At 41.2% G+C, this 26,498-nt stretch overlaps 1 protein-coding gene across 3 annotated transcripts in view; it reads right to left on the bottom strand.

The window, feature by feature from the left end:
* ip6k1 (inositol hexakisphosphate kinase 1) overlaps nucleotides 1-26,498 on the bottom strand; it is a 92,977-nt gene that overhangs the window by 13,409 nt on the left and 53,070 nt on the right. For all 3 annotated transcript variants that reach the window (XM_052018527.1, XM_052018526.1, XM_052018528.1), the window contains 2 exons: nucleotides 24,556-24,760; nucleotides 9,038-9,219 (listed from right to left, as the gene is read on the bottom strand). In XM_052018527.1, the coding sequence (XP_051874487.1) occupies nucleotides 9,038-9,219; nucleotides 24,556-24,760 (387 nt within the window). The remainder of the gene's footprint in view (nucleotides 1-9,037; nucleotides 9,220-24,555; nucleotides 24,761-26,498) is intronic.

Raw genomic sequence — 26,498 nt, forward strand, 5'->3', positions numbered from 1 at the left:
CTTATTGGATTGAGGGTCTGCAAGGGATACTACCGCTCCTATGTCCTTATGTCACGTGAATGATTTTCAAATAACTCTTCATCACACTTTCTACTTTTGGTGTGAACTAAGTGCAAATGATCAAGGATTAATAGTTCTGTATTGGCCAACTTAACCCAATGGTTAAAACTATATTTCTCAGATGTTCTCACATTCTTTCCTGATGACTCCCTCTACTCTGCCCCAACACCCTTGTATCAGCCACATAGATTCAAAGGTGGAGGTTCAATCTTGCTGTGATTCCCCAAGTTTTAACAGTAATCTTGCTTTAAAAAACATTTAACCAGAATCCAGTGTGAATAGTTTTAATGCAAGTCAGAACACACAGCTCAATATTCTTCAATTGTCCTGGAGGCAGGAAAGGAAAAAGTCAAGGACAAAGCATGAAGGATGTAGAGTGACAGATGGAAGGATAACAACATGTGTTCATGAGCGCCTGCATCTTAGAAAAAAACATAGAAAAAACCACAGCAGAATTCAGGCCCTTCGGCCCACAAAGCTGTGCCGAACAACAAAGCTGTGCCAAACAGCTGTGCCGATCTTGCGGAGTGTTTCCAAGTGTTTGCTTGCTGACCTGCACACCTTGTGGTGCCGAGGGCATGATGGGAATATTTGTCCCAGATCTATGTCATGAACAATGCACAGAGCTCCTCCAGCTGCAGCAACACTGCCAGAGGTGGACACAGCTCTGGGATTTGCAATATTGTAATAGCTAGTGCTACACAGTCTGATTAGGAAGCCATGAGGATATAATATGGGTAGAGGTTTAACTAGACAGAGGCCAGTTCCCCCAATTCCAATGTTCACTCAGTGCCAAAACAGTTCAAAGCAGGACCAAACTATTTCCTTTGAGCTTGTATAATAGAACCATAGAACACTACAGCACAGAAAGCAGGTCATTCAGCCCTTCTAGTCTGTGCCAAAACGTTAGTCTGCTAGTCCCATTTACCTGCACCCAGGCCATAACCTTCCAGACCTCTCCCGTCCATGTACCTATCCAATTTATTCTTAAAACTTAAGAGTGAGCCCGCATTTACTACATCAGATGGCGGCCCATTCCACACTCCCACCACTCTTTGAGTGAAGAAGTTCCCCCTAATGTTCCCCCAAACCTTTCCCCTTTCACCCTAAAGCTATGTCCTCTCGTACTTATCTCTCCTAATCTAGGTGGAAAGAGCCTACTCGCATTAACTCTGTCTCTGCCCCTCATAATTTTGTAAACTTCTATCAAATCTTCCCTCATTCTTCTGCGCTCCAAGGAATAAAGTCCTAACCTGTTCAATCTTTCCCTGTAACTCAACTCCTGAAGACCTGGCAACATTCTAGTAAATCTTCTCTGCACCCTTTCAATCTTACTGATATCCTTTCTATAGTTAGGTGACCAGAACTGCACACAATACTCCAAATTTGGCCTCACCAATGACTTATACAACCTCACCATAACATCCCATCTCCTATACTCAATACTTTGATTTAAGAACGCCGGGATGCGAAAAGCCTTCTTTACAACCCTGTCTACCAGTGACGCCACTTTCAGGGAATTATGTATCTGAACTCCCAGATCCATTTGTTCCTCTGCACTCCTCAGTGCCCTACCATTTACTGTTTATGTCCCACTTTGATTTGTCCTTCCAAAATGCAACACCTCACACTTGTCTGCATTAAATTCCATCTGTCATTTTCTGGCCCATTTTTCCAGTTGGTTCAGATCCCTCTGCAATGTGAGGTCTACTCCACCACACCTATCTATAGAGCACAAACTGGTATTTAGATCAAAATATTACCAAATATCAGAGCTCAATGTGAATAATATAAAGCTCATAATAAATCAAATCACTACTTTTACCCCCTCAAACAGGTCAATACTCACAACTGAAAACATCCATACACCTTAATCCCCTACTATAGTGAGTTACTTCACCACAAGCCTGCTGTTGGGTCTTGAAATCTGGGTTGTGAATCCAAAATCTTAGCTGGTCTCTGCTACTGGAACAGTCATACCACTGCCACTGAAGACTGAAGGCCAAGTCATGAAATATATTCAAGGAGATGCAAGATGTATTCCTTAATGCTGAAGGGATATGGGGAGAAGACAGAAACAAGGTGGATTATCAGCCATTGTGTTGAATGGTGAAGCAAGGACAAAGGGCTGAGTAGGGTACTTCTGATCCTATTTTATGTTTCTAGCTGTGGTAAACTCTATTGGTAAAAAGTTGATGGACAAGTGCTTTGGAATGAGTTACAAAGTGAAGGCACTATACAATGAAAGCCGTTGAGAAAGTAGTTTACGGGAATTTTATCACTCCAAAAACAAAAGTTTTTTTTTGAAAAGATTGTTCGCATCCAAATTGAACTTTGATGACAATGTTGGCATCTGTTGATCATCATTACTGCCCCTAAATTGAGGAGGCATTGAGTTACAAAGAGGTGAGGCCAGATAAGGATGGTAGATTTTCTTTTCTGAAGGAGAGTGGTGAATCAAGAGCATTACAACAATCCTGAAGTTATACAATTACTGAGGCCAGTTTTTACTAAGTTCCAGAATTATTTCTTGCTTCAATATTCCCAGAAAATTGGGATGGAGCTCTGTAGGTTGAGGTGTCTAATGTGGCCAGTATGGGACCCTCAACCTTTACAACAAACAAGAGGCAGCTGGATGGGTAGGTTGGGAGATGGTGCATTATTCTGACATTTATGTTGGAGTCATAGAGTTACACAGCATGGAAACAGGCCCTTTGGCCCAACTCACCCATGCTGACCAAATTGCCTACATGAGCCAGTCTCATTTGCCTGTGTTTGGCCCCATATCTCTCTAAACTTTACCTATCCATGTCCTTGTCCACATCTTTTTTAAATGTTGTAATCATACCCATCTCTATCACCTCCTCTGACAGCTTGTTCCATATGCACACCACCTTTTCTGTGAAAAACTGGCCTCGTATGTCCCCTTTAAATCTTTTCCCTCGCCTTAAACCTATGGCCTCTAGTTTCAGACTACACTACACTGGGAAAAAGACTGTGATCATCCACCTTATCTATGTCCTTCATGATTTTATAAACCTCTACAAGGTCACCCCTCAGCCTTCTACGCTCCAGGGAAAAAAGCCCCAGACTATCCAGTCTCTCCTTATAATTCAAGCCCTCCGGTCCCGGTAGCATCCTTGCAAATCTTTTATGCACCCTTTCCAGCTTAATGACACCCCCCTTATAGTTCAATGACCATAACTGTACACTGTACTCCAAGTGTGGTCTCACCAACGTCTTGTACAATTGACATAATGTCCCAACTCCTGTTCTCAATGCCCTGACCTATGGAGGCAAGCATGCCAAATACCTTCTTCATCACCCTGTCTACCTGTGTCACCATTTTCAGAGAACTACGTAATTGTGCCCCTAGGTCTCTCTGTTCTACAACACTTGCCAGAGCCCTACCATTCACTGTGTAGTTGGACTCATGACTGCTTCCAATGAAAGGACTTGAGGTTGTTAATGACATTCCCAAAGCTCCTTCTCCACGATGAGTTGCCACAGGGAGTTAGCAAGAAAACGGCATCAGAAGTGAGGTACAGCATTGAAGGGAGAAAGATTGAGAAAGTCTATGAGATATGATGTAGCCTTGCTTGACCCCAGTCTGCATTGAGATTGGGTCTATTGTGGTTATAATCACTGCTTGCATTTCATCATGTAGCAGACTTGAATCAAAATACTCAGCAGCCTTAGCAGGACTTAACCGCGATGCTGCTGTACCTGCTGGAAACATCACAGAACTACTGCAGAAGGCTGGATATGCAAATAAGAATGAATAAGAAAGTAGCATATTAAAAGACAATGGCCAAAAGTGAGACAGTCAAGCGCATAGATAGATAGCTGGATAGATATACATAACACTGAACGTGCAGTTTCCAGTGTTTTTCTGTGTAACCATTAAGGCAGTTAATCCAACGCGAAATCCTTCTTACGTAGCTTATCTCCTTATATACTGTGTCATTAGATTTCCTTGAGGTAATACTCACCTGATCCAACTTGGGACATTTTACTACTTTAACGGCATCATGAAACTTGAAACTGAAAGACATGAATGACATAGAAAGCAACGCTCCTAGTCATTTTGGAGTATAATTCACCAAAGGTTCTCTGCTAATAGTATTGTTTTAGAAAAGTTTTTGTGTTGCTGACAAAGTCCTAAATGTAGCAAAAGTCAGACGCCAGTGAGGTGTTCGGATGGTGTTCCTGAATACCCTGGAAGAATTAGTTAATCTTAAACCACTGGAAATGTCTAATACTTCAGGGGTTGGCCAGTAAAGATAAAACTCCTTCTGCAGTGCACATTAAAACTACGGGACCTGTGGTTGATTCAAAACTGTCCTCTGAAATGGCCTTGCAAACCATTCAGTTACATCCAAACCACTCTGACCAAACAGAATAAGAATAAAACAGACCTCCTGGGACTGAAATAAATGCTGACTTTGGATAGGACGAAGTCAGTACCAGACAAATTGACTTTGCAAAATCCTCAACATGAGCATCTGGGACTGTCATCTACATTAAGAAAGCTGTCCCACAGACTAAGCAAGCAACAGCCCGAGATAGTCATATTCACAGAACCATACCTTACAGCCAAAGAGCCAAATTCCTCCATCACAATCACTGGCTACATACTGGCCCATTGGCAGAACATGTGTGCAGCACAGATGTGGCAGGGGAACACACACAGGCAGGAGGAAGGGACCTTGCAAATCATCCACAATGAGCAGACCCCATGCAGTCTCATGGCATCAGGTCAAGCAAGGGCAGGGAAACCTCCTAATAACCAACTATCCCAGCCAATAAATCAAAACTGGTGCATGGTGAATAACATCTGGAAGGAACAGGAACAGAAAGGGAATAAAATGTACTCTGGTGGTGGATTTCAGTGCCCATCACCACCCGAGGTTCCCCCACTCCACGTCAATACTTACCTGGTCCACACAATTTTGCTGGTCTGAAACATGCTGGAATCCAATGCATGTTCTGAGCTGTGACAAGGATTTCAGCAGAGCAGTGTTAAGGTCTTGGCTCTGAAAAAACCTCACCCGTAGCGCTACCAGTTGCAAAAATGTTTTTGTTATGTGCCTGATATCCAGAGACATTTAAAATTATTAAAATAAAGTTAAAAACCTTTAAAAAGCAAAGAACCCAGAGTGCATAACTAATTAACATTAAATGAAAAGTAAGTTGCGTTTCCCTTTGTCTTCTACTATGAAGCCCTACAGTTCCCATTGATTTCCACAGGTCTGAACTTGTGCTGGTTCCAGCGGGGGTTTCCCCAGCAAGCCTGGAGTCCACACTGAACTCCAGGATGGAGTGACAAGCCCCATGTACTTGTCTGAAATAAAGTGTTGTTCACAGGCATGCAATGCTGAACTTGGCTGGAGCCATTCCCTTTAACTGCTTCCCAGTGAAAGCAATTTGGAGATGCAGGTGCGGAATGATAACATAGATTTTCCCTTAACGTGGAGACTGTATAATAATCATTGCACAACATTCTAGACTAGTCAGTGGTGAACTCTGAATGCTTGACCCTGCTCTCTGTTGCAATGTGCTAAGTATTGAGAAACAATGGATAGGCTCTGGAGGGTGGTAGCACATAAACTTCCTGTCTTTCATTTTTTTTTATATATATATTAAATCACTTGGACAGAACAAAAAAAGCAGGTAGTCTCCATTCTAAGGGAAAATCTGCATTTCATCATTCTGCATCTGCACCTCAGTTTGTAAAATCTGATGTCTCAGCACACATTCAACCTTCAGCTAGCTGCTTCCAGTCTAAATTTTGCTAAATTTTTCCACTTTTGGTCTTTCTTTCCTTTTAGACTTGTCTCTGACCAAGGTTTTGGTCAAATATTATCAAGTTCTCATGTGGTCAGGGTTATATTTTACCTGATACAGCTCCTCTAAGCATTTTGGAACATATTACAATGTTATAAATGGTTTAAGAGTGGAAATTTTTAGCATGGGATCTGAACATCAATGGCCACACATGCATTTATTACAAATCTCATTCTACCACTTCTTGAACTGCTGCACTCCATGTGAAGATAATACCCCTATGCCGTTAGGAAACTAACCTAGGATTCTGACCCAGTTGGTTTATAATGTGTGACTTTGATAGAAACTTAAAATCTAATGTTCCTGAGGTCCTGCTGCCCTCTTCCTGGGGGTCACGGGTTTGGGGGTCATTGAAAGTTGCTGCAGTATGTTTAATAGATTGTATGCACAGCACCACAATGCACTGTTAGTGGAGAGAATAAATGGTTAAGGTGGTGCATGGTAATGAAGCAGTTGCTGTGTTTGCTCTCAAGTGGTGCTGGAATTGCACCAGCCACTAAAGTGGTGAGGATCCCTTGACACTTGTGATGTGCCTTTTAGATGGTAGAAAGGCTTTGGAGAGTTCAGAGGCAAGTTATTTATTGTGCAACACCCAGTATCTACCTTGCTCTTGTTGCTACAGTACTGCCGTGGTTGGTACAGTTAAATTCCTCATCAACAGTGACACCCACGATTTTGATGGTGATGGTTTTAATGCAGGTAACAGGGAGGAGTTTAAATTCATTCTTGTTAGTTGTTGTTCGTCTTAGGCTGGCTTTTCCCTTCCTATGCTGGTCGCCCCATTATAGGAAGGATGTGGAGGCTTTGCAGAGGGTGCAGAAGAGGGTTGCCAGGATGCTGCCTGTATCAGAGCACATATGCAAAAGGGAGAGGTTGGACAAACCTAGAATTGTTTTCTCTGGAGTGGCAGAGGCTGAGGGGGGACCTGATGCAAGATCATAAGATTATGAGAGGAACAAATAGAGCAAACAGCCAGTATCTTTCTCCCCAGCATCGAAATGTCCAATACTTGAGGACATAGTTTTAAGATGAGAGAGGGAAAGTTCAAAGGAGATGTGCAGGGCAGGTTTTTTTTAAATATACAGAGAGTGGTGGGTGCCTGGAATATGCTGCCAGGGGTGGTGGTGGAGGCAGATACGATAGAGGCATTTAAGAGCCTCTTAGATGGGCACATGGATATGCAGAGAATGGAGGGATATGTACCATGTGCAGCCTGAAGGGGTTAGGTATCATGAGCTTAATTAGTTCGACGCAACATCGTGGGCAGAAGAGCCTGTTCCAGTACTGTACTGTTCTAATGTGCTATACTTCAAGTTGCATTCTAGTCTGCAAATTTCTGGCCTGTTGCTTTTATGCAAAATTTTGTTAAAAACATAAATCAATGCTGACTTTCTGTTTACATCCAGCGTTTCACGATCCAAAGGGGCTGTGCCATGCTGGGGGAAGGTGGTGGAGGAGATAATGGATGTATCAGGAAAAAAGGGTTCAAACACAGGCTTGAGTCATGTCCATACCAAACCAGGTCATAATCTTATACACAAGCAGATCTCCAATTCCTTGTTGTCAAAGACCGAGATCTTATAAACAACTGTAAACTGCAGCCTACATGCTGACGACATAAACCCACCTGCCAGCTGACCAGACAAAAACAAAGTTAACAAACAGTAACTATTCTTGGATCCTTAAAGGATTCATTATGACTAAGCAACTTTGCCTAAACCAGTACAGAATTAATTTCAGCCCACTTGGTGCAAAAGAATTCCAGTCTCCAGTTAAGCAACTAAATGCTCATTCCTTTCACAACGGAGCTGGGTGATGAACAAGAGAATCAGATTGACACTACTGGAGTAGTGAAAGACTCCTGATGAATATTTATCCACCAATCAAAATCATGAAACAGATTAACTTCCTGTTTGTGGAAGCTTGTTGTGCGCAAATTGCCTGCTGTATTGCCTATGTAAGTATAACTGCACTTCAAAAGTGCTTTGCAATGTCCTGAAAGGTATGTAAATAATGTTATAAGATGTAGTAAACTACAGATATGGATATTCCCAATTTAATTTCTAAAGTATAAAGGTGTATCAGTGGAAAGGAAAAAAAAAGTAACTGCACCATGCATTAAATTCAGAGGGTGATATTAGAGAACTTGACATTTCTTCCAGTTAAGTATTGAGCCCCAGGTCATCTTCCTTCGGCCTCATTGTAAAGCCCTCCCCTATCACTACATGAGCCTTTGAACTCTTATCTTTACCCAAATGGAAATATACCAGTTATAACACAAAAAAAACAGGCTTTACAACCCAACTTGTGCATGCCAAAATTAATTTAACACCATTCTCATATAGCTTCAACCAACCTTGTACTGTAATCTTGAATGTAGATGTGGTTTGTGGCTCAGCAGAAATGATAATAAGGAATATTTCTGCACTATCATTCCACTCCCCTTTCTCAGTCCATCTGCATGGGAAGTCCCTTTCCAAAAAAAAATTATGTCATTGGGACCCAACAATTCCAAAATTCTCCCAGCCAGCCTCCCATCCTTCAGAGTTTTCAACATCCAAAATGCTATTCCCCAAGTGTCAGCCCTATACTATGGCATGCTTACCTGTCAATCACCCACCCTTGTTGACCTGCTTGGCTCTCCCATTATCCTTTCATCCTTGCTCCTCTCTAGGAGTGAACACCTCCAGTTCAGCGACATTCTTCCACTCCCATCACAAAATTTTCTTTCCCATGATTTCTCCCTTGTGGATTTCTCACCGATGGCAGCCATACCTTCTGCGCCCTTCACCACACTCTGGGATTCCTCCTTACACCCCTATGCCTCTTCTTCAAAACCCACCTTGTTTGCCAAGTCTTTGGTTACCAGTCCTGACTTGCCCACTGTCTCTAGCCACTAGACATCTTCTGTTAATGGGTTTTACATTAATGCAAACTTTTATCATGGGTTGTAATTGTTGCATTAGTACCTTAAGTACATTTAGGTGTAGATGTGGTGTTCTTTCTTGATCAGACCTTTTGAGGTACTGCAGTTATATTAAGTTGTAGCAAATCAGAGCATGGAATGGTAACCAGGATGTCACAACATTGACCCTAGCACATTACACATGTGTATCTAAGCAGAGGATACTGTACAGTTTCCGGTCCTTTGATTCAGAGCGCATACGACTCAGCTGCTGTTTGTGGCAGCGTAAACTCCAAGGGTTGAAGCTGATCTTCTCTGAAATCAGTGTACTGTTGCTATCCAGCATTTGGAAGGGAATGTCAGACGAAATCTGTAACTCCATCCTTGGACTCTTCATCTCCTGAGAGCTATGGGAAAACCAGAGAGCAAGGAACACCATGAAGTGGGAAACAGTGATTCATTTAAATGTCAAGATGACAAACACTAATTAAAGATGGGGCTGGGGTCTTTCTAAACACATTGATCTAAATGGGATCACAATGCAAACCAAAACATCGATGAAATGAGAAGTGGATCTTACACTGCAATAATTCACAGCATGTTTTGTTAACTTCAACTGAAAGCAGTAATATTTTACTGGTAACATTCTGTACTTGGTTCACCTGTTTGCTTTGATAAATGGTCATTCATTGCACCAAAATTTTAAATAGTTTACATTGAAACCCCAATTCTAACACTGGCACATAAAATTAGATTGAAAAATAATCTGTGACATCGTGCTGAAAGCTGATTGCTTTCTAACGGGGATTCAAAGTTGCCCTGTGAGGAATATGTATCTTTAATACCAAGCTAATAGCAATTGGGATTGGCCAGTCCCAATATTCTGGGCAGCATTAACTTCATATAAACCTCCTTACCATTAAGTAATGGCCTTTTGCCTATTGACTATGTGTCAAGGCAGTGGGATTGAATTGATTTACATTCCTTGCAACTACCAATACAACCATTGTGACTCGTATTCATGTGTTCAAGCTAATTACCAACACACTGTCAAGTACACTGTGGCATATTTAACTTCTTCAAATGTTTGCCTGAGGTTTCAATTACCTTCACAATATCTCGGCAAACGGTGCCACATGTCAGAAGTCACTCTCCCCATATAGCAATGGAAACATACATGTTACTTGATCAGGCAACCACTCTCAGAATTCTGTTCTTCAAAGCAGATAATTTGCTGTTTTCCTGAGCTATTATTGCAACCTCGCCACATGATGTGGATTCACTGCACCAGAAGGCTTAACTTTTTCCCAATGACACCTGCAAATTCACTTTCTCGATCACTCCTATCAAACCCACATTCTCAAAGCCATTGCCAAGATGGGAGCTTTGTTCCAACAGCTGGGATTTCTCTGTACTCTGACCCTCACCAATTTTTATCAATGCACCATAGAAAGCATCCTATTCAGTTGCATCACGGCTTGGTATGGCAACTGCTCTGTCTGTGACTGCAAGAAACTGCAGAAAGTCGTGGACACAGCCTAACACTTCATGGAAACTGGCCTCCCCTCCATGGACTCTGTCTATACTTCCCTGTCTATACTTCTCACTGCCTCAGTAAAGCAGCCAAAATAATCAAAGATCCCACCCACCCTAGACATTCTCTCTTCTCCCCCCTCCCATCGGACAGAAGATACAAAAGCCTAAAAGCACGTACCACCAGGCTCAAGGACAGCTTCTATACCACTGTTATAAGACTACTGAACGGTCCCTTAGTACAATAAGATGGACTCTTGACCTCACAATCTGCCTTATTATGACCTTGCACCTTATTGTCTACCTGCATTGCACTCTCTGTAACTGTACCACTTTATTCTGCATTCTGTTATCGTTTTACCTTGTACTACCTCAATGTACTGTCATTATGAATTGATCTGTGTGAATGGAATGCAAGACAGGTTTTTCACTGTACCTCTGTACAATTGACAATAATAAACCAATTTACCAGTTTACCAATTTAAATATTTATTTCCTCAAGCACCGACACATTGTGGCTGCAGTGGAACCAATCTACAAAATGTGACAATAATAAACCAGTTTACCAATTTAGTTATTGTGCCTAAGGCACAAAAATAGAACATATAGCCCACTGGCATAAGTTGTGTATGATGGGTTGCCCTTTAACTGTTTTCTCCAAGTGCTTACCTAGATCCTTTAAATATACCTACACTATTTGTCTCAAGTGGAGTCCACTGAGCACATATATTCTTTCACAAGTGGGGCACAGTCATCTCTTTCAAACCTCAGTCCAGAGTTTCTAGCATTTTTCTAAAGTGCACCAAGTAAAAACTTCTATCAATCAGACTTAAAGCCCTCTATCGCTTCTCATTAAATACTACCACATTCCTTCAGATGTGTGGGCAAAGGAACATTTATTGCATTGAAAACTGATCGCCCCACCCTTCTTACAAGTGCCAGAATTACTACAAATGCTTCTAGCCAGTCATGAAAGACCTGCAGGAGGAGTTACATACATATCAAATACTGCTGTATGTGCAGGACAATCACGCAAGTCAATTTACTTTCGTGATGCTACAAATATATTTCATCAACCTCACAAATATTAATACTGCAGACCATTGATAGAGGCGAACCAAAAGTGACTAGTATGGTACCAGTTATACAGTGGCATACCTATACCAATCAGTACTGGACCACCAATGAAATCCCAATGTTAGTGACAGACTCCTACTAATCTGCACTGAACCCTTTATCAGGGTGACACATCTGTATCTACCAGACTGCAGACCAAAAGTTCTGCAATGATACACATTTGCATTCACACTGTGCCCTGTATCATACTGATAGTAATGCATCTTGTTATGTAGTGACAGCCCACCAGCATTCTACCACAATGTTCCACAGTAACAGACTCCCTGTTACCGCTAATTCTGTACTCATGTCCTTTAATGACAGATCTGCACACATCAATATTGTACCCTCTATACTTTTTCACACATCAGTACTATACTTTTCTTAAATATGGTTTGGGATATGGCATCACTGGAAAGACCAACCTTTATTGCTATCCAGAAATACTCTTGGTAAAGTAGTGATGAAACACCTTGAACAGCTTAAGTCCTTCCGGTATCTTGCTTTTGTTACACAGAGACTTCCAAGATTAGACCCAGTGATAATGAAGGAACACTGATATTTTTCCCAAGTTGGGATGGTGTGTGATAGGGCCAAGTGTGGAGGCTGTTATCTTAAGGCTGTCCATCTTACCAGCTCATCAATAGTGTCCTGCAACCATAGACCACACTCCAATCAACAGCATCATCAATATTCATGTCATCTCTGAGCATACTAATCATGCCTCCTATATTCACATCCAAATCATTATTGTATTTAACAAACAGCAAATGTCTGAGCACCAATTCCTGTGAATACACCACTAGTCCCAAGCACAGCCCTCCACCATCACCCTCTGACACCTATTACCAAGCCAATTTTCAATCCAATTTGTCAATTTGCCCTACGCTTTCACCTGCTGAATCAGTTGCTCAGCTGGAACCATGTCAAAGACCTCACTGAAGTCCACGTAGACTACATCAATCACACTGCCTTAATCAATACACTTGATTCCCCCTTTGGAAGAATTCAAATCAGATTGGTCAGAAAGGATTTCCCCCAAAGCTGTGCTGACTACCTTCAATTAATCCTTGGCAATTTAAGTGTAGGTGAACCTTGTCCTTCAGTACTTTTTCCAATAAATTCCTTACCACTGACATTAGATTCATCACTGGCTTGTAATTACCTGGTTTATTCCTACTGCTCATAAAAGTACAACATTCGCTGTCCTCCAGTCAGAAAGTATCCACCTGCTTGTTCTTTACACTGGCCACATCCTACTCTGAGGTCCCCAGCTATGACAGTAGAGTGGCATTCAGGTCTGTCACAGTTGGGATTATCCACAAGAATCCTCATGTTCCAGGTCCCAATCTTCATACTGTGGAGTGGAGGTTGCCTTGTGCTGCACATTAACCACCACATAGACATCACAGAGCAAGGGTCTTGATCTAGTGCAAGGATTCCCAAGTTGGCTGGACACCAAGCTCTGCTGTGTGGGCATTAACACTCATCCACTGGTAGGCACATGAAGAGGGGTCACATGGTACACACATAACATATACACGAGCCCTTGACCACTGCTTCCCTCCTCACCTCCCATACTTATCCTCCTGCTGCTGTGCCCAGCAATGCTCCTGTGTCCAACTTCCAATCCTATCTACATAACTGACCAACATTATACTCCAATGTAGCCACCATCTTCTATCAATATTGTGTTAGGCAGTACAGCATCCCAGTGTTGTTTGGCAGAGCTGTAGCAACAAGCACTTTAGCAGAGTGTTGCACAATGGCAGATCTGCACCCAACAGTATTTTACCCCAATGTTATACATTGGTACCAAAGCAAAATTATACAGATGCTGTTTGTCAGAACTAAGGAAAAAATAGCTTTTGGTTGGACAGAAAGTGGGAAGCGGAGATCAGAACACAATGGTATTGCAAAGCATTACCCCTTTTTGTCATTTAACTCATCCTGCCTTCCATCTTGCCACAAACTTCAGTTTGGTTTCCTCCACTTCTCCCTATTTCTCTTTGCTTATCATCCTGAAACAATGTCTTTTTCGCCCTCCACAGATGCTACCTGACTACTTCCAGCATTATTTACATTATACATTTGCACACTAATGTCATAGACAAAGGCTTGGTAATAGCCACCTAGACATTTTTATAAATTGGGAAGTATGGGAATGCCATTGAAGGTAATTTTGGTAACTAAAGGCAAAACATCAAATTGTGACATTTGGGATTTATGGTACACTCTTTGAAGTCCAAATTCTGACATCTACTTTTGTTCAAATGTATGTTTGCTGAGATGATAACTGATCTTCAAATTATTTTTCATTTCCTACTCACATTTGCTAATAACCTAGTAACTACCTTGTGATGGTGGTCAAACCTAACTTTGTCATAGCCTGCTCTCTTCTCCCACAGTTGCATTCTTATGTCGAACCTGTATCCAGTCATTTCCAAGTATCAATCAATCCCATCTTTCAAATTCTAAGACACCTGCTGTGCACCTTCATAAATCTTTTTTAGTTCAGATTAACAACACTTCTCTCTAATTGTGGAATCTTGCTATTTCCCCCCACAGTTAAGGTAACCACAGTCATGATAATTTCAAATACTCACTTACATAGAGCAACAAAATCATATTTTGTCGGCATTTACCCATCTTTAGTTTAATACTTAATACTAGTCTCTATTCATCATGAATTAGAAACATTCCTTATGCCAATTTACATTGAAGTTAATGCTGAATATCTGATCCAATTTAAGTTCATTAAACACACACAGTACACAAATACTCCCTCATCTATATCATAGGAAATAGGCGCGGTAGTGTAGGAGTTAGCGTAACGCTTTACAGCGCCAGCAACCTGGGTTCAATTCCGGCCACTGTCTACAAGGAGCTTGTACGTTCTCCCCAAGTCTTGGTGGGTTTCCTCCGGGTGCTCTGGTTTCCTCCCACTTTTCAAAGACGTACAGGTTAGGAAGTTGTGGGCATGCTATGATGGCGCTGGAAGCGTGGCGACATTTGCGTGCTGCCCACAGAACACTCTACGCTTAGATGCATTTCACTGTGTGTTTCGATGTACATGTGACTAAGAAAGATACCTCTTATCTTATTCTCCAGAGAGTAGAACAAAGTTTAGACACACACTTCAATGCAATACTGAGGGTGTGCTTCAATGTTGGAGATGCTGTCTTCCAGATGTGATGTTAGGCCAAGACCCAACCTTGGGCTGCATGGTTCGATCCTGACTTCGGGTTCTGCCCTTGTGGAGTTTGCATTTTTCCCCATACTATATGGCGTTCCTCCCACATCCCAAAGATATCCTAGTTATTAGGTTAATTGGCTGCATTAGATTACCCCAAGTGTGGATGGGTGATAGAATCAAGGAGAAGTTAATGGACATGTGAGAGAGAACACATTACAGGGTAATAGGTGGGGGTATTGGATTGATGAGATTGCACAGAGAACCATCATAGACTTGATAAGTCGAATGGCCTCCTCCTCCATGGTATGAAATATGAAAAAATCTGTTGCCCCTGCCATCACATGATGAATAGATGGCGAAGTACACCCATCAACCAAAATAGACTCCAGTCATTGATGTTTATGCAACCTTGCTTTGAGCAAAATTACTGCTCTTCATATATTACAATGTTTACTCCACTTCAGAAAATACTTGGAGATGTCCTGCAACAGTGAAAGGTATGCCATATTTTCTCATCAATTTAGCTCCCCCAACAAGGGAGTTTACTGCATGGAAATTTATCTGGAAGTTACCTGCATGGAAGAAACAGTACAACATTTGATTAAATACATAAACTATACAATATTATTTGAAATTGTTTGACATTTACTCCACTGGAATTTAGTTTGTGTTAAAACATATTGTAATGATAATTCATGTTCTAATTTTTCCACACGTTGTCAAAAGACAGCTGAAGATCCTAAGTAATCACTCATATATATCTGTTTCCTTGCTGCAGGGTTTAAACAAACGACAATGGTCAGGCAAACAGAGAATTGATCATCTTGACCATTTAAGCAGCTAAGGTGAACAGGAAACTATTTGTTTCTGGTTAAGTCATTTCCTTTGGATATTTAGAAATCATTATTGACAATTGCATTAACAATTCAAAAACGGAAGTACAAACCTACCACATTCCACAACATAATTGCTGCCTATCTCCTTAAGAAATTAATAGTTTTGTGCACTTCTCTCAGCAACATGTAGACAAAAAAACTTTCATGTTTCATATGGCAGACTAAAATTAACATTAAAACTTTATTCTACATACTATATATACACACAGTATATACACACACACATATACACAGTATATATAATACACACACACACACAAACACACAAATCCTTCTCTAACTCAATTTATTCTCCCCACATTCCCATCAACCATCCCCCTACACACACCCCCCACCTGCAGATTCTACTACTAGGTGCAATCTACAGGGCCAATTAACCTATCAACCCACACATTATTTTTGGCATGTGGAAGGAAACTAAAGCACCCAGAGGAAACCCCCATGTGGCTACAGGGAGTATGTGCAAACTCCACACAGACACCACCAGAGGTTACATTGAACGCAGGTTGCTGGAGCTGTGAGGCAGCAGCTTTACTAGCTGTACCACTCCTATCCTTTTTTATAATAACATTTCCACAATATGCAATTTAGACAGAAGACTTCAGATACGTGATGTGTATAACCACTTCAATACTACAGACAGGAATGGGAGTTCTTAGAAAAAACAAATCGAGTAATGCAAGTTTACTAATCATTGGTGACCTTATTAATCCAAGGACCAGCTACCAGGTTTGTCTTGGATTACAAAAATGATCAACATAATGGGATAAACCATTGCCCTGATGTACTTATCTATAGTGGTAAAGATCTTGCAAAGTACAGCATTGATATAGCCTGACCTGTAACTGAAAATACAGAGGCATGAGAGAGACAAAAGCATTCCTCAGCTCCTGAATGATGAGTAACCAAAAGATCATCAGCTTGATGATCCTTGCATCTCAGTTCATTGCACTGCCCACACATAGCCTCAGCTGGGGTTGAAGATGTTCCCGAGGAAAAGTGATCTCAGTCTGTGTACCAGTTGTGACCAGCTCTGTCAAACATTATCTTGTCCTTAACTTGGCCATCCTTACAATCATCTCCATTTCCTCCAAATACATCTCTTTGCGGGTTAAGTTCTTCCGTATATGACAGTGTGCACATTTTAGCCCTAGCATGGCAAGTAGTTAGCTTACTGTCAATGTTCACCTCCCTGCTGTGCTGACTCTGTTTTCCTCAGTAAGCTCTGCATCTTTTTGGCTGCCAAAATCTTAACTTCTCTAGACATTCTACACTGAACATCAAAGGCTCAGATGATGCAGCTGTTCAACAAATTCATAAATTTTAAAATAACTTTATATGGTCTATAACTCATGTCTGTTATTACATGGTGAGTCCATGACTGCCTCTCATATGGCTCAACTTCTGGTCCCTGGAAATTCTGGAACTTATGGTGATTTCCAATTTTGCCGCATTTATGTCTTCCAAAATAGATTCTGCACATCACTGGCATTTTCATTCCCTCTCATCCAATGTCCTACAAATGGCTGACGGACTCAAATGATTGCCAAACCTGCCTTGCAACCTGCAGATCCCTACCAATAACAACCCACACAGGTATGTTTGATTTTAGCTATGGATTCCCTCCTATTGGCTCCTCGCTATTCTGATTTACTTCCATGATATGTGCATCCTAAACCTGTTAGGTGTCAGACATATGCAACTTAAATTTTCCATAGCCTGTGTCCTGACTGACTGCTAGTCCAGATTGATCCATCAACTCTGCCGCCATATTTTGCTTTCCTTTTGTCTTGCTTTCTAATCCCAAATCAGTCCCCCTTCTGTTACCATGCCTCCTTTCATTTTTGTTCTCTTGGGTCCATGGTCTCCAAATCCCCAATCCAATGCCTCAGTACTGCCCATCTTTCTACTCTCCTGGTCACCATCAACTTCAAACATTTATGACACAAGCCTAATACTAACTTCTGCTTATGATCCCAGGTGTTCATCCCTGCATACTCTTATGAACAGAAACCCAATATTCCAGCCCAGTGCGCCCAATGGGGGCTCATCTTTCCTACATTGTTCCATTCAGCTCACCCTACCCTGTGCTGACTCTGCAATGTCTACCCCATTTCAACTTTTATTGGTCTTCTTTGCCCTTCCCTTCAGAATGTCTGTTCACTTGTGAAGTTATTCAGAAGCTTATTGTGGATAATTGCACTAACATCATAACCTTGATGGAAGCCTGGCTGAGGAAGTGGCATCTACTTTTCTAAATTAAACCTTCCTGCCATACTTGCCTCACCCAGACACAGCAAAAGTTTCTCTAAACAATAAATCACACCTTCTCTCTACCATCTCATTGGCACCTTCTCTTCTTTCACTTTGTTCTACCTTTTCACTCCGTATTTAAAACCTTCATTTTCCACAGCACCTAAAGACTATACCTTTATTGCTTTTCTTACTCATCCTTAATGAAATCAACCTCCATCTGAAACTTGCATTCTCTTTCCTCATTGTTCACTGTTCACCTATCCTCCCTTAATCATTGTCAATATAAGCTCCCCAACTTCCACAAAATCAATCATAGCTAAGGCTATAATTGATTATTTACATGAACTGTTTCCCACCCACCCTCCCCAATGCCAACTCAATTGCCTTATGTGTCCCTTTGGGAAAAGTTCATTTTACTCAGCTACACTTTCACAATCCTATTTGTCTAGTTTTTGACTTTACCATTCAGTACAACATTTTTTGCAGCAAAAAATTTAAGCCATTATGCTCTTCCTGATTTTTTGGGCACATTTCAGCTTTTAAAGGAAATGCAGACTTGAATGGGTTTGCTGGACATGGGTTTCCAATTAATGCCTTATCTGGCTGATCTGTGAAAAGGACATTTGCACCCTACACTTGTTTGTCACAGCTGTTCACAAGTGCAAATTACACAGCTACACAGCTACTCTGTAATAGCACTCAGAGCATTATAGTGCTCTTGGCCTTCAGTCTGACCACTGATCACTCACAGATACATACATCTCTGTAAGTTGAAACAGGCATTCAGTCGGGCTGCACACTGCGGTGCTGGGAACCTAGGAATGTGCACTGTGCACTGCAGATGTGCAGTGTTGAAACTTGCAAGGGTTGGCAGTGTCAAGGTTGCAACCTGGCTGACACAGTGAACGTGGGCCAGTGCCTTGGACTAGCAGCAGCTGCTGCCTGTTGACAGAACATCTGCATCTCCCTCATAACCTCCTGTTGGGCTTAATGGAAGCTGCTATCTCTACCCTCTCATTGTTGTTTTGCACAGCTCCCCCTTGCCCAGGAGATTTCTCTGTGGAAACAAGCTCAAATGTGATTGTTGGCTGTTTGCCAATCCTTTTCCTCTTGCATGTCCACTGGGCTATGTGCCCTAGGGCTATCCTATCCCTCTTCTCTTATCTCTTTGAATGTTCAACTTTCTCTCATCCAGCGGACCCACCTGCTTCCTCAAAGTTACTCCCACTGAACCAATGACCACATAAATACCCTTCCAGGTCTGATGTTGGCAGTTACAGCTCACTTCCTACAGGTTCCATTTCAGTCTCTTTGAAAATTGCCTTTATTGCTCCTATCCTCGCTATCCTAGTACCATCCTGTCATCTGTAACTGTCCTTTTCTCTCCAAAGTCCTTAAATGTGTTGTTGTCTCCCAAATCCAAGATATGATCTTCTGTGAATTCAAAAGATATTTTGGGGTTAATAATACAACCCAAGAGAAACTTATTCATCACAGTAGAACTAAAGCAAAGCTGGAAATATATTAAGCCAAGTTAGCTATTCCAATAATGGACTGAGAGAATATACTCCAGCAATCAGGATCGAGTCTCTAGAGCTTTCCTGGCCAGTCACACCAGTTCCAGTGGGACCAGAGAAGTCAGGTTCCAACCCACATGCATTCCTCAAAGATACCAGACTAAAGTTCACTTCACAAGTACCAAATGACTTTAGTGTACTTTAAAATCTAACCCCAAAATAGCCTCGAAAAAATATATTCTGCTTGCAATCATTAGATAAATTTCGACACTGAATAATTTCATTCTCACAGATTCAGTAAAGCTGTTTTCAGGAGCTGCTGAAATTGCCAGTGAAAATATTAGCACTTTCCCATAACTTGCCCTCCTCCAGCCCTACAACTTTCCTCCAATTCCAGCCTCACTGAAATGCAGCATTTCCTTTGCTCCCAAATCCATGCACATTTTAATTCCATATTTTAATCCCAGGAAATCCTTAAAAATAATGGAACTCATTCACCTGAAATGTTAACTCTGTTTCATCATTGACAGATACTGCTTGACCTGCTAAATATTTCAAGCACCCTCTAGGTAACATACCTCAATGACTACCGACCAGTGGCTCTGATATCCACCATCATGAAGTGCTTTGAGAACTCCAACCTACCAGACAACCTGGACCCACTGTAATTCGCCTATCGGCGAAACAGGTCTACAGCAGATGCCATCTCCCTGGCCCTACACTCAGCTTTGGAGCATCTGGACAGTAAAGACACCTACATTAGACTATTGTTTATTGACTACAGCTCTGCCTTCAATACAATAATTCCAAGCAAGCTTATCACCAAACTCCGAGATCTAGGACTCAACACCTCCCTCTGTAACTGGATCCTTGACTTCCTAACAAATAGACCGCAATCAGCGAGGATAGGCAGCAATACCTCTGACACAATTATTCTCAACACTGGTGCCCCACAAGGCTGCATCCTCAGCCCTCTACTCAACTCCCTATACACTCACAACTGTGTGGCCAGATTCTGTTCTAACTCCATCTACGAGTTTGCAGATGATACCACCGTTGTAGGCCATATCTCAAACAGTGATGAGTCGGAGTACAGGAAGGAGATAGAGAGCTTAGTGGAATGGTATCATGACAACAACCGTTCCCTCAATGTCAACAAAACAAAAGAGCTGGTCATTGACTTCAGAAAAGGGGACGGTGTACATGCACCTGTCTACATCAATGGTGCTGAGGTCGAGAGGGTTGACAGCTTCAAGTTCCTGGGTGTGAACATCACCAACAGCCTGTCCTGGTCATATCACGTAGATGCCACAGCCAAGAAAGCTCACCAGCACCTCTACTTCCTCAGGAGGCTAAAGAAATTTGGTTTGTCCCCTTTGACTCTCACCAACTTTTATTGATGCACCATAGAAAGCATCCTATCTGGATGTATCACAGCTTGGTACGGCAACTGGTCTGCCCAGGACCGCAAGAAGCTGCAGAGAGTTGTGGACGCATCTCGGACACCAGCCTCCCTTCCTTGGACTCTGTCTTTACCTCTCGTTGTCTTGGTGTAGCAGCCAGCATAATCAAAGACCCCACCCACCTGGGACATTTTCTCTTCTCTCCTCTTCCATCGGGTAGAAGATACAGGTGCCTGAGGGCACGTACCACCAGACTTAAGAACAGCTACCCCACTGTGATAAGACTATTGAACAATGAGATATACAATGAGATGGACTATGACCTCACGATCTACCTTGTTGTGACCTTGCACCTTATTGCACTGCACTTTCTCTGTAGCTGTGACACTTTACTTTGTACTGTTACTGTTTTTACCTGTACTACATCAATGTACTTTGTACTAACTCAATGTAACTGCACTGTATAATGAATTGACCTGTACGATTGGTTTGTAAGACAAGCTTTTCACTGCACCTCGGTCCAAGTGACAATAATAAACCAATACCAATACCAGATATCTAATAATTGCTTAAATGTGACAACATCAAGTTTTGTTTTAGGTACTCCCTGTGAAATGCCTTGAGACATTGTTTGCACTTCAAAGTATACAGGAGATACTGCTGACATTAGTTTGCCACTTGAAACCATTAGGATAAATAAGATTTTCCTTTTCCATATAAAAATTCTTACTTGAATCCCACTCTTAAATGACTTTTAAAGATGCTTTTCCTCACTGCTGAAGTTGGCAAGGAGCCATACTGTTTAAACAGAAAAAGAATAGTTCAAATCCAATGAAGTACTTTTAAATGTCCTACAAACAGCACTGTGGTAATGATCAGTTTTGGTGGCCAGTGGACCAGAAGTTTTTCTCTGAATAAGGATCTTTTCATCTATCCTGAAAAGGCAGACAAAATTTTGGTTTAATGTCCCAACTGAGAGGCAGCACCTTCAACAGTGCAGCACACACACAGTCTGGATTATTTACTCATTCTCCCAGAATGTGGCCAGAATCCATGCCCGATAGCGTAGCCGGTTAGCACGACGCTATTACAGAGCCAGTGATCGGTGTTCGATTCCCGTCGCTGTCTGTAAGGAGCTTGTACGTTCTCCCATGTCTGTGTGGGTTCCCTCCGGGTGCTCCGGTTTCCTCCCACATGGCAAAGACGTATGGGTAGGTTAATTGAGTTTAAAATGGGCAGCGCGGACTAGTTGGGCCAGAAGGGCCTGTTACCACGCTGTAAATAAAATTTAAAAATTTTAAAACATTTTTTTAAAAATTCTAATTCAGGAAATGAGGGTGTTAGTTATTAAGTTATGGCTGACACTGTCATTATAGATGATCCTAGTTAACCCTCTCAATAATCCTAGGAAATAAATTACTATTCCTGGTTGTGCTATTTATAACACAGTAAATCCATTCATGCTTCAAAGGGAAGCCTTTGTGAAAAGAGAATTAAGATATTATCTCACTTTTCCTTTTTGTCAGAAGGGGACTTTGGGAGTACAATGGGATTGAAGAAATCCAACAGGGCAAAAGTGACACAAGAATGAGCATTCACTACAGGTGTTTGCAAGAATAAAGAGAATAAATTATGGCAGATGAGAAGAGTATCTATTAAATGCTTGCTATAACTGAACAGCAGAGAGTCATACAAGCATGTTAAGCACTTGCCAATAAATGACATCTAGGAAAATGCTTAATGTTGCATCACCTTCACATCCTAGATGTGGAGTTATTGCAGATGGCAATAAGCACTATAAATCAAGTTCAGTCATCATTAACAAGTAGCAGGGAATTGCTTTTTCTTAAAGTTCTTCATATGATTTCTTCTTAAGGGTATTACTGTTCGCACTTCATGAATTCAGAATCCACCTACAATCATAGCTGCCTCCACAAGATCAAGTTCAAAGATGCAGACAGATTTTTCTTAAAACACAGGAAATAAAATCATAATTTTTACTGTCTTTTGGTTTATTTTTCCCTATAAAAAATACTTAAAAAACAACTACAACTCAAATCTTGTTCAAAGTTGGGCTTCAGTGCAGTTTAAACAGAAATGAAGGCAATTAAAGGTAAGAAGGGTTGGAGAAGAGTTGGCTAAAGCTGACTGAAATAATACATTAAAAGTTAGATAAGCAGCAGCAGACATTTAAGAATCCTCAAAAAAATATATTCCATTGAAATAAAAACTCCATGAGAAGGAGAATCCATCTGTGGCTGAGGAAGAAACAAATTGGGGGAAAAAAAAGCTTACTACATGTTGAACATTAGTGGTAGGCCAGAAGAATCGGAAAATGTTAGACACCGGCAAAAGATGACCAAATAATAAACAGGGATAAAATAGATCATGAGAGTAAGAATAAATGCAAAAACTGACAACAGTTTTTACAAGAGTATAAAGGATAGCTCAGGTAAATGTTGGTCCCTTGGAGGATGAGGCTAGGGAATTAATGGAAAATATTTCACCATCTTCATGGTAGAAGACACCAAAAGCATCCCAAACGATGGAAAATCCAGGAGCAAAAAAGGGACAGAGGAACTTGAAACCTATTTCTATCACAAGAGGAAAATACTGGGTGACATAGTGGCACAGCTAGTAGAGTTGCTGCTTCACGGCACCAGAGACCTGGTCCAATCCTGACCTCAAGTGCTGCCCATGTAAAGTCTGCACAAGCTCCCCGTGATCATGTGGATTTCCTTTGGGTGCTCCAGTTTCCTCCCTCATCCCAAAAACATGCCAGTTGGCTGGTTAAGGTTAAGTGGCCATTGTAAATTATTCCTAGTGTATAGAATCAGACAGCATCTGAGGGAGGAGGGGGCAGGGGTGAGTTCATGAGATTAATGCAAGATTGGTGTACATGGGTGGTTGGAGGTCAGCACAGACCTGGTGGGCTAAAGGGCCCATTTTCCATGCTGTATCTCACTCTATAAAGAAAATTAATGGAACTAAAAATAGCCAAGTCCCTTGGACCTCATTGCCTGCATTCAAGATTGTTAAAAGGATTGGCTGCCGAGATAATGGATTCATTGGTCATCATTTTCTATAACAGTAATCTCGCAAGAAACAAAAACAGACTGTAAAAGCTTCTCTAGCTATACTAAAAGGTCTCAAATAAATGAACAAATGAATGATCTGTTTATTCCTACTTTCTCTTTACTGTCTGTAACTAATTCCCCATCCTATGCTCTAATTTTGTTTAATACTTTATATGGTACTTACCAAAGGTTTTCTAAAAGTCCAAGTACACACATCCACTGGTTCCTCTGATCTACACTGCTAGTAATAACCTCAAATAAATCCTGGCCAGATCTCTCAGCCCGAACCTTCAATAGGCTGATGCATCACACCACTTTTAAATAATCAAATATGAATATCTCTCAATTGCGTAAACCTTTTCAATGCAGCCTGGATCCAGCTGTTCTCCTTGGCATACTTCCACCTCCATTAGCGTTTAGTTCATCACTCATTGTGGATTTCTGGGATTCAATCTAGGATAGGCTTTTAGAAATCCAAGCTCTTCCCAACATCCATTGGGGCCATTGAAATTGACACTGTTGGTCCTACAGTCTTCTTTCTGCATTGCACCATGACAAATTTACGGTGATCTGACTGAGACCAGAAGTTCACACTATGGGTAAATAATAGATACAGGTCTGGCTCTACAAATTGCAGCTTGCCTTAGAGTATCCTGAGCAAACCTTTTGATGGAATTGTGGTTCTTGATGAGATCACTACACAATCCACAAAGAAGCACACTCAAACATCCTGAAACCGCTCCACCTACCTCTCTGCGCTGTCAGAATTGTCTATCTGGATCAGATGCTCATTGCCACTAGCTGACCGGTAAAGGCTTCTCCGTGAATGTTTCCTGCGGGGTTGTTCTCTTTCTTGAACCTCTTCCTGCTCCAAATTTTCACTTTCCACGTATGGGTATGCGACTAAGTTAATGTAACCATCACGACCTCCTTCGAAACACACTGACACAACACCTGGACAGGAAGAACATTGGAAGACTTGCAAATTTGCTTTATAAGTGAATTTTGTCTCCTAATTTCCTTGAGAAAGTTATTGCAAAATAAGTACATGCATGTATTTGTAGCATCACATATTCCCTGCTTCATTAAACTAAAGCACAAAATAGTAGTCACAGAAATCAGAAATTAATAATGCTATAAAACACTTAGAGGTCAATCAGCACCTGTAAAGAGAGAAACTGATAATGTGCTGATGCAGACATTCTGCCCCTCAAGGCCTCTTGCGCTCCAACTAAAGTACCTTCATTCACAAGCAGTCATGTTTCCTTGTTCAAATGACAAGGAAATGCTATAATATGTACAGGGCACATAGTCAGTGTTTATAATGTGAAACACAAGCAGCTTCAAATGTTGCTCCCTACATCATCAATTTACAAAGGCTTTCTATGCTGACCCTCAATTAAAAATAAAATCTGTTCTTACCCGTACAAATTTCACATCATACAAGTCACTGATAATACACCTGATTCTGATTCAAATTGGGCAGTGGCTATAAAAAGAGTAATATTAACAAATTACGGGAGCTTCATAGGTTATTTGATTTAATGTATATTCTCATGGAAGGTAGGCATTCTTGGCAAAGCCAGCATACTATGGTCATTTCCCTAATTGCTCAATTAGCTGCCTTCCTGAACCATTGAAGACCTGCTAGCTATAGGCAAGGATTACCTTTCCGTGACAATTAAGAAATCACTATATATTTCTAGTTAGGATTGTGAGAGTCTTAAAAGAGAGTTAGTGGTGATTCTATGCAATTGACTGAGAAATTTCTGTCAAAATACCCTTAGTGAATGACTCCAGTGCATGACGTGGTTGCCACAAACTATAGATAAGGCTGGCTGCGGTGGAGAAGTCCATGCCTGGAATGGTGCATGGAGTGTCAATCAAACTGGCCACTTTGCCTGGATGAAGTTGAGCTCGCATGTTGTTGGAGCTGCAATTTCCCAGGCAAATAAGATTATGCTATCACACTGAGTTGGATTTTGTAAATGGAAAAACTTTGGGGAAATCAGAACAGAACACCCCATTGTAGTAGTTATGGTGGCTGGCCAATGATGAATTTTTTTTGGTGAGGGCATTGAATTGTTTTGCTTTTGAATGTCAAGGAGAGACGGTTTACTCTCTGCTATTGGGTATTGCCTGGCAATTGTGTGGCATGAATTAACCAGACACTTTCTGATAATGTCTAGGGCCTGCTAAATGCAGTCATGGACAGCTGCATGATCTGAAGAGTTACAGTTTTAATTAATAATCAGCCCTATGCATAAAGAGAGCTATTAATACCACAGTTTATATAAAGCTTCAGCAGCAGAGTCTGGACTGGAAAGGTCACAATATTTTCAGCCTAAGTTCATCCAGCCAACTCCCACAATCTGTCTGATTAATGCGTTCATCGACATCCACAGTAATGTCAACAACTACATTAGGTGGGGGAGACAGCTGCCTGCTAATGTTGTGTGATGTTCATTCTTTTCAGTTTTTTTAATTCTCAATCTTCAAGCTCCCCACACATTTCCAGAAGAAATCAGAAGCTAGAATTTGGCATAAATTCTGCAAAGGTAAGTTTATCAGAATTTTCTTGTGAAAATTAATTTAATCATACTGACCAATACAATAAATAAGTGGCATATTGCTCTAGATAATATCAACAGAAATAAAACACAAAATGAAAGCCATGGCAAGTTGCTTAGTT

Source organism: Pristis pectinata, chromosome 6, assembly GCF_009764475.1.
Source record: "Pristis pectinata isolate sPriPec2 chromosome 6, sPriPec2.1.pri, whole genome shotgun sequence".
Lineage (NCBI taxonomy): Eukaryota > Metazoa > Chordata > Chondrichthyes > Rhinopristiformes > Pristidae > Pristis > Pristis pectinata.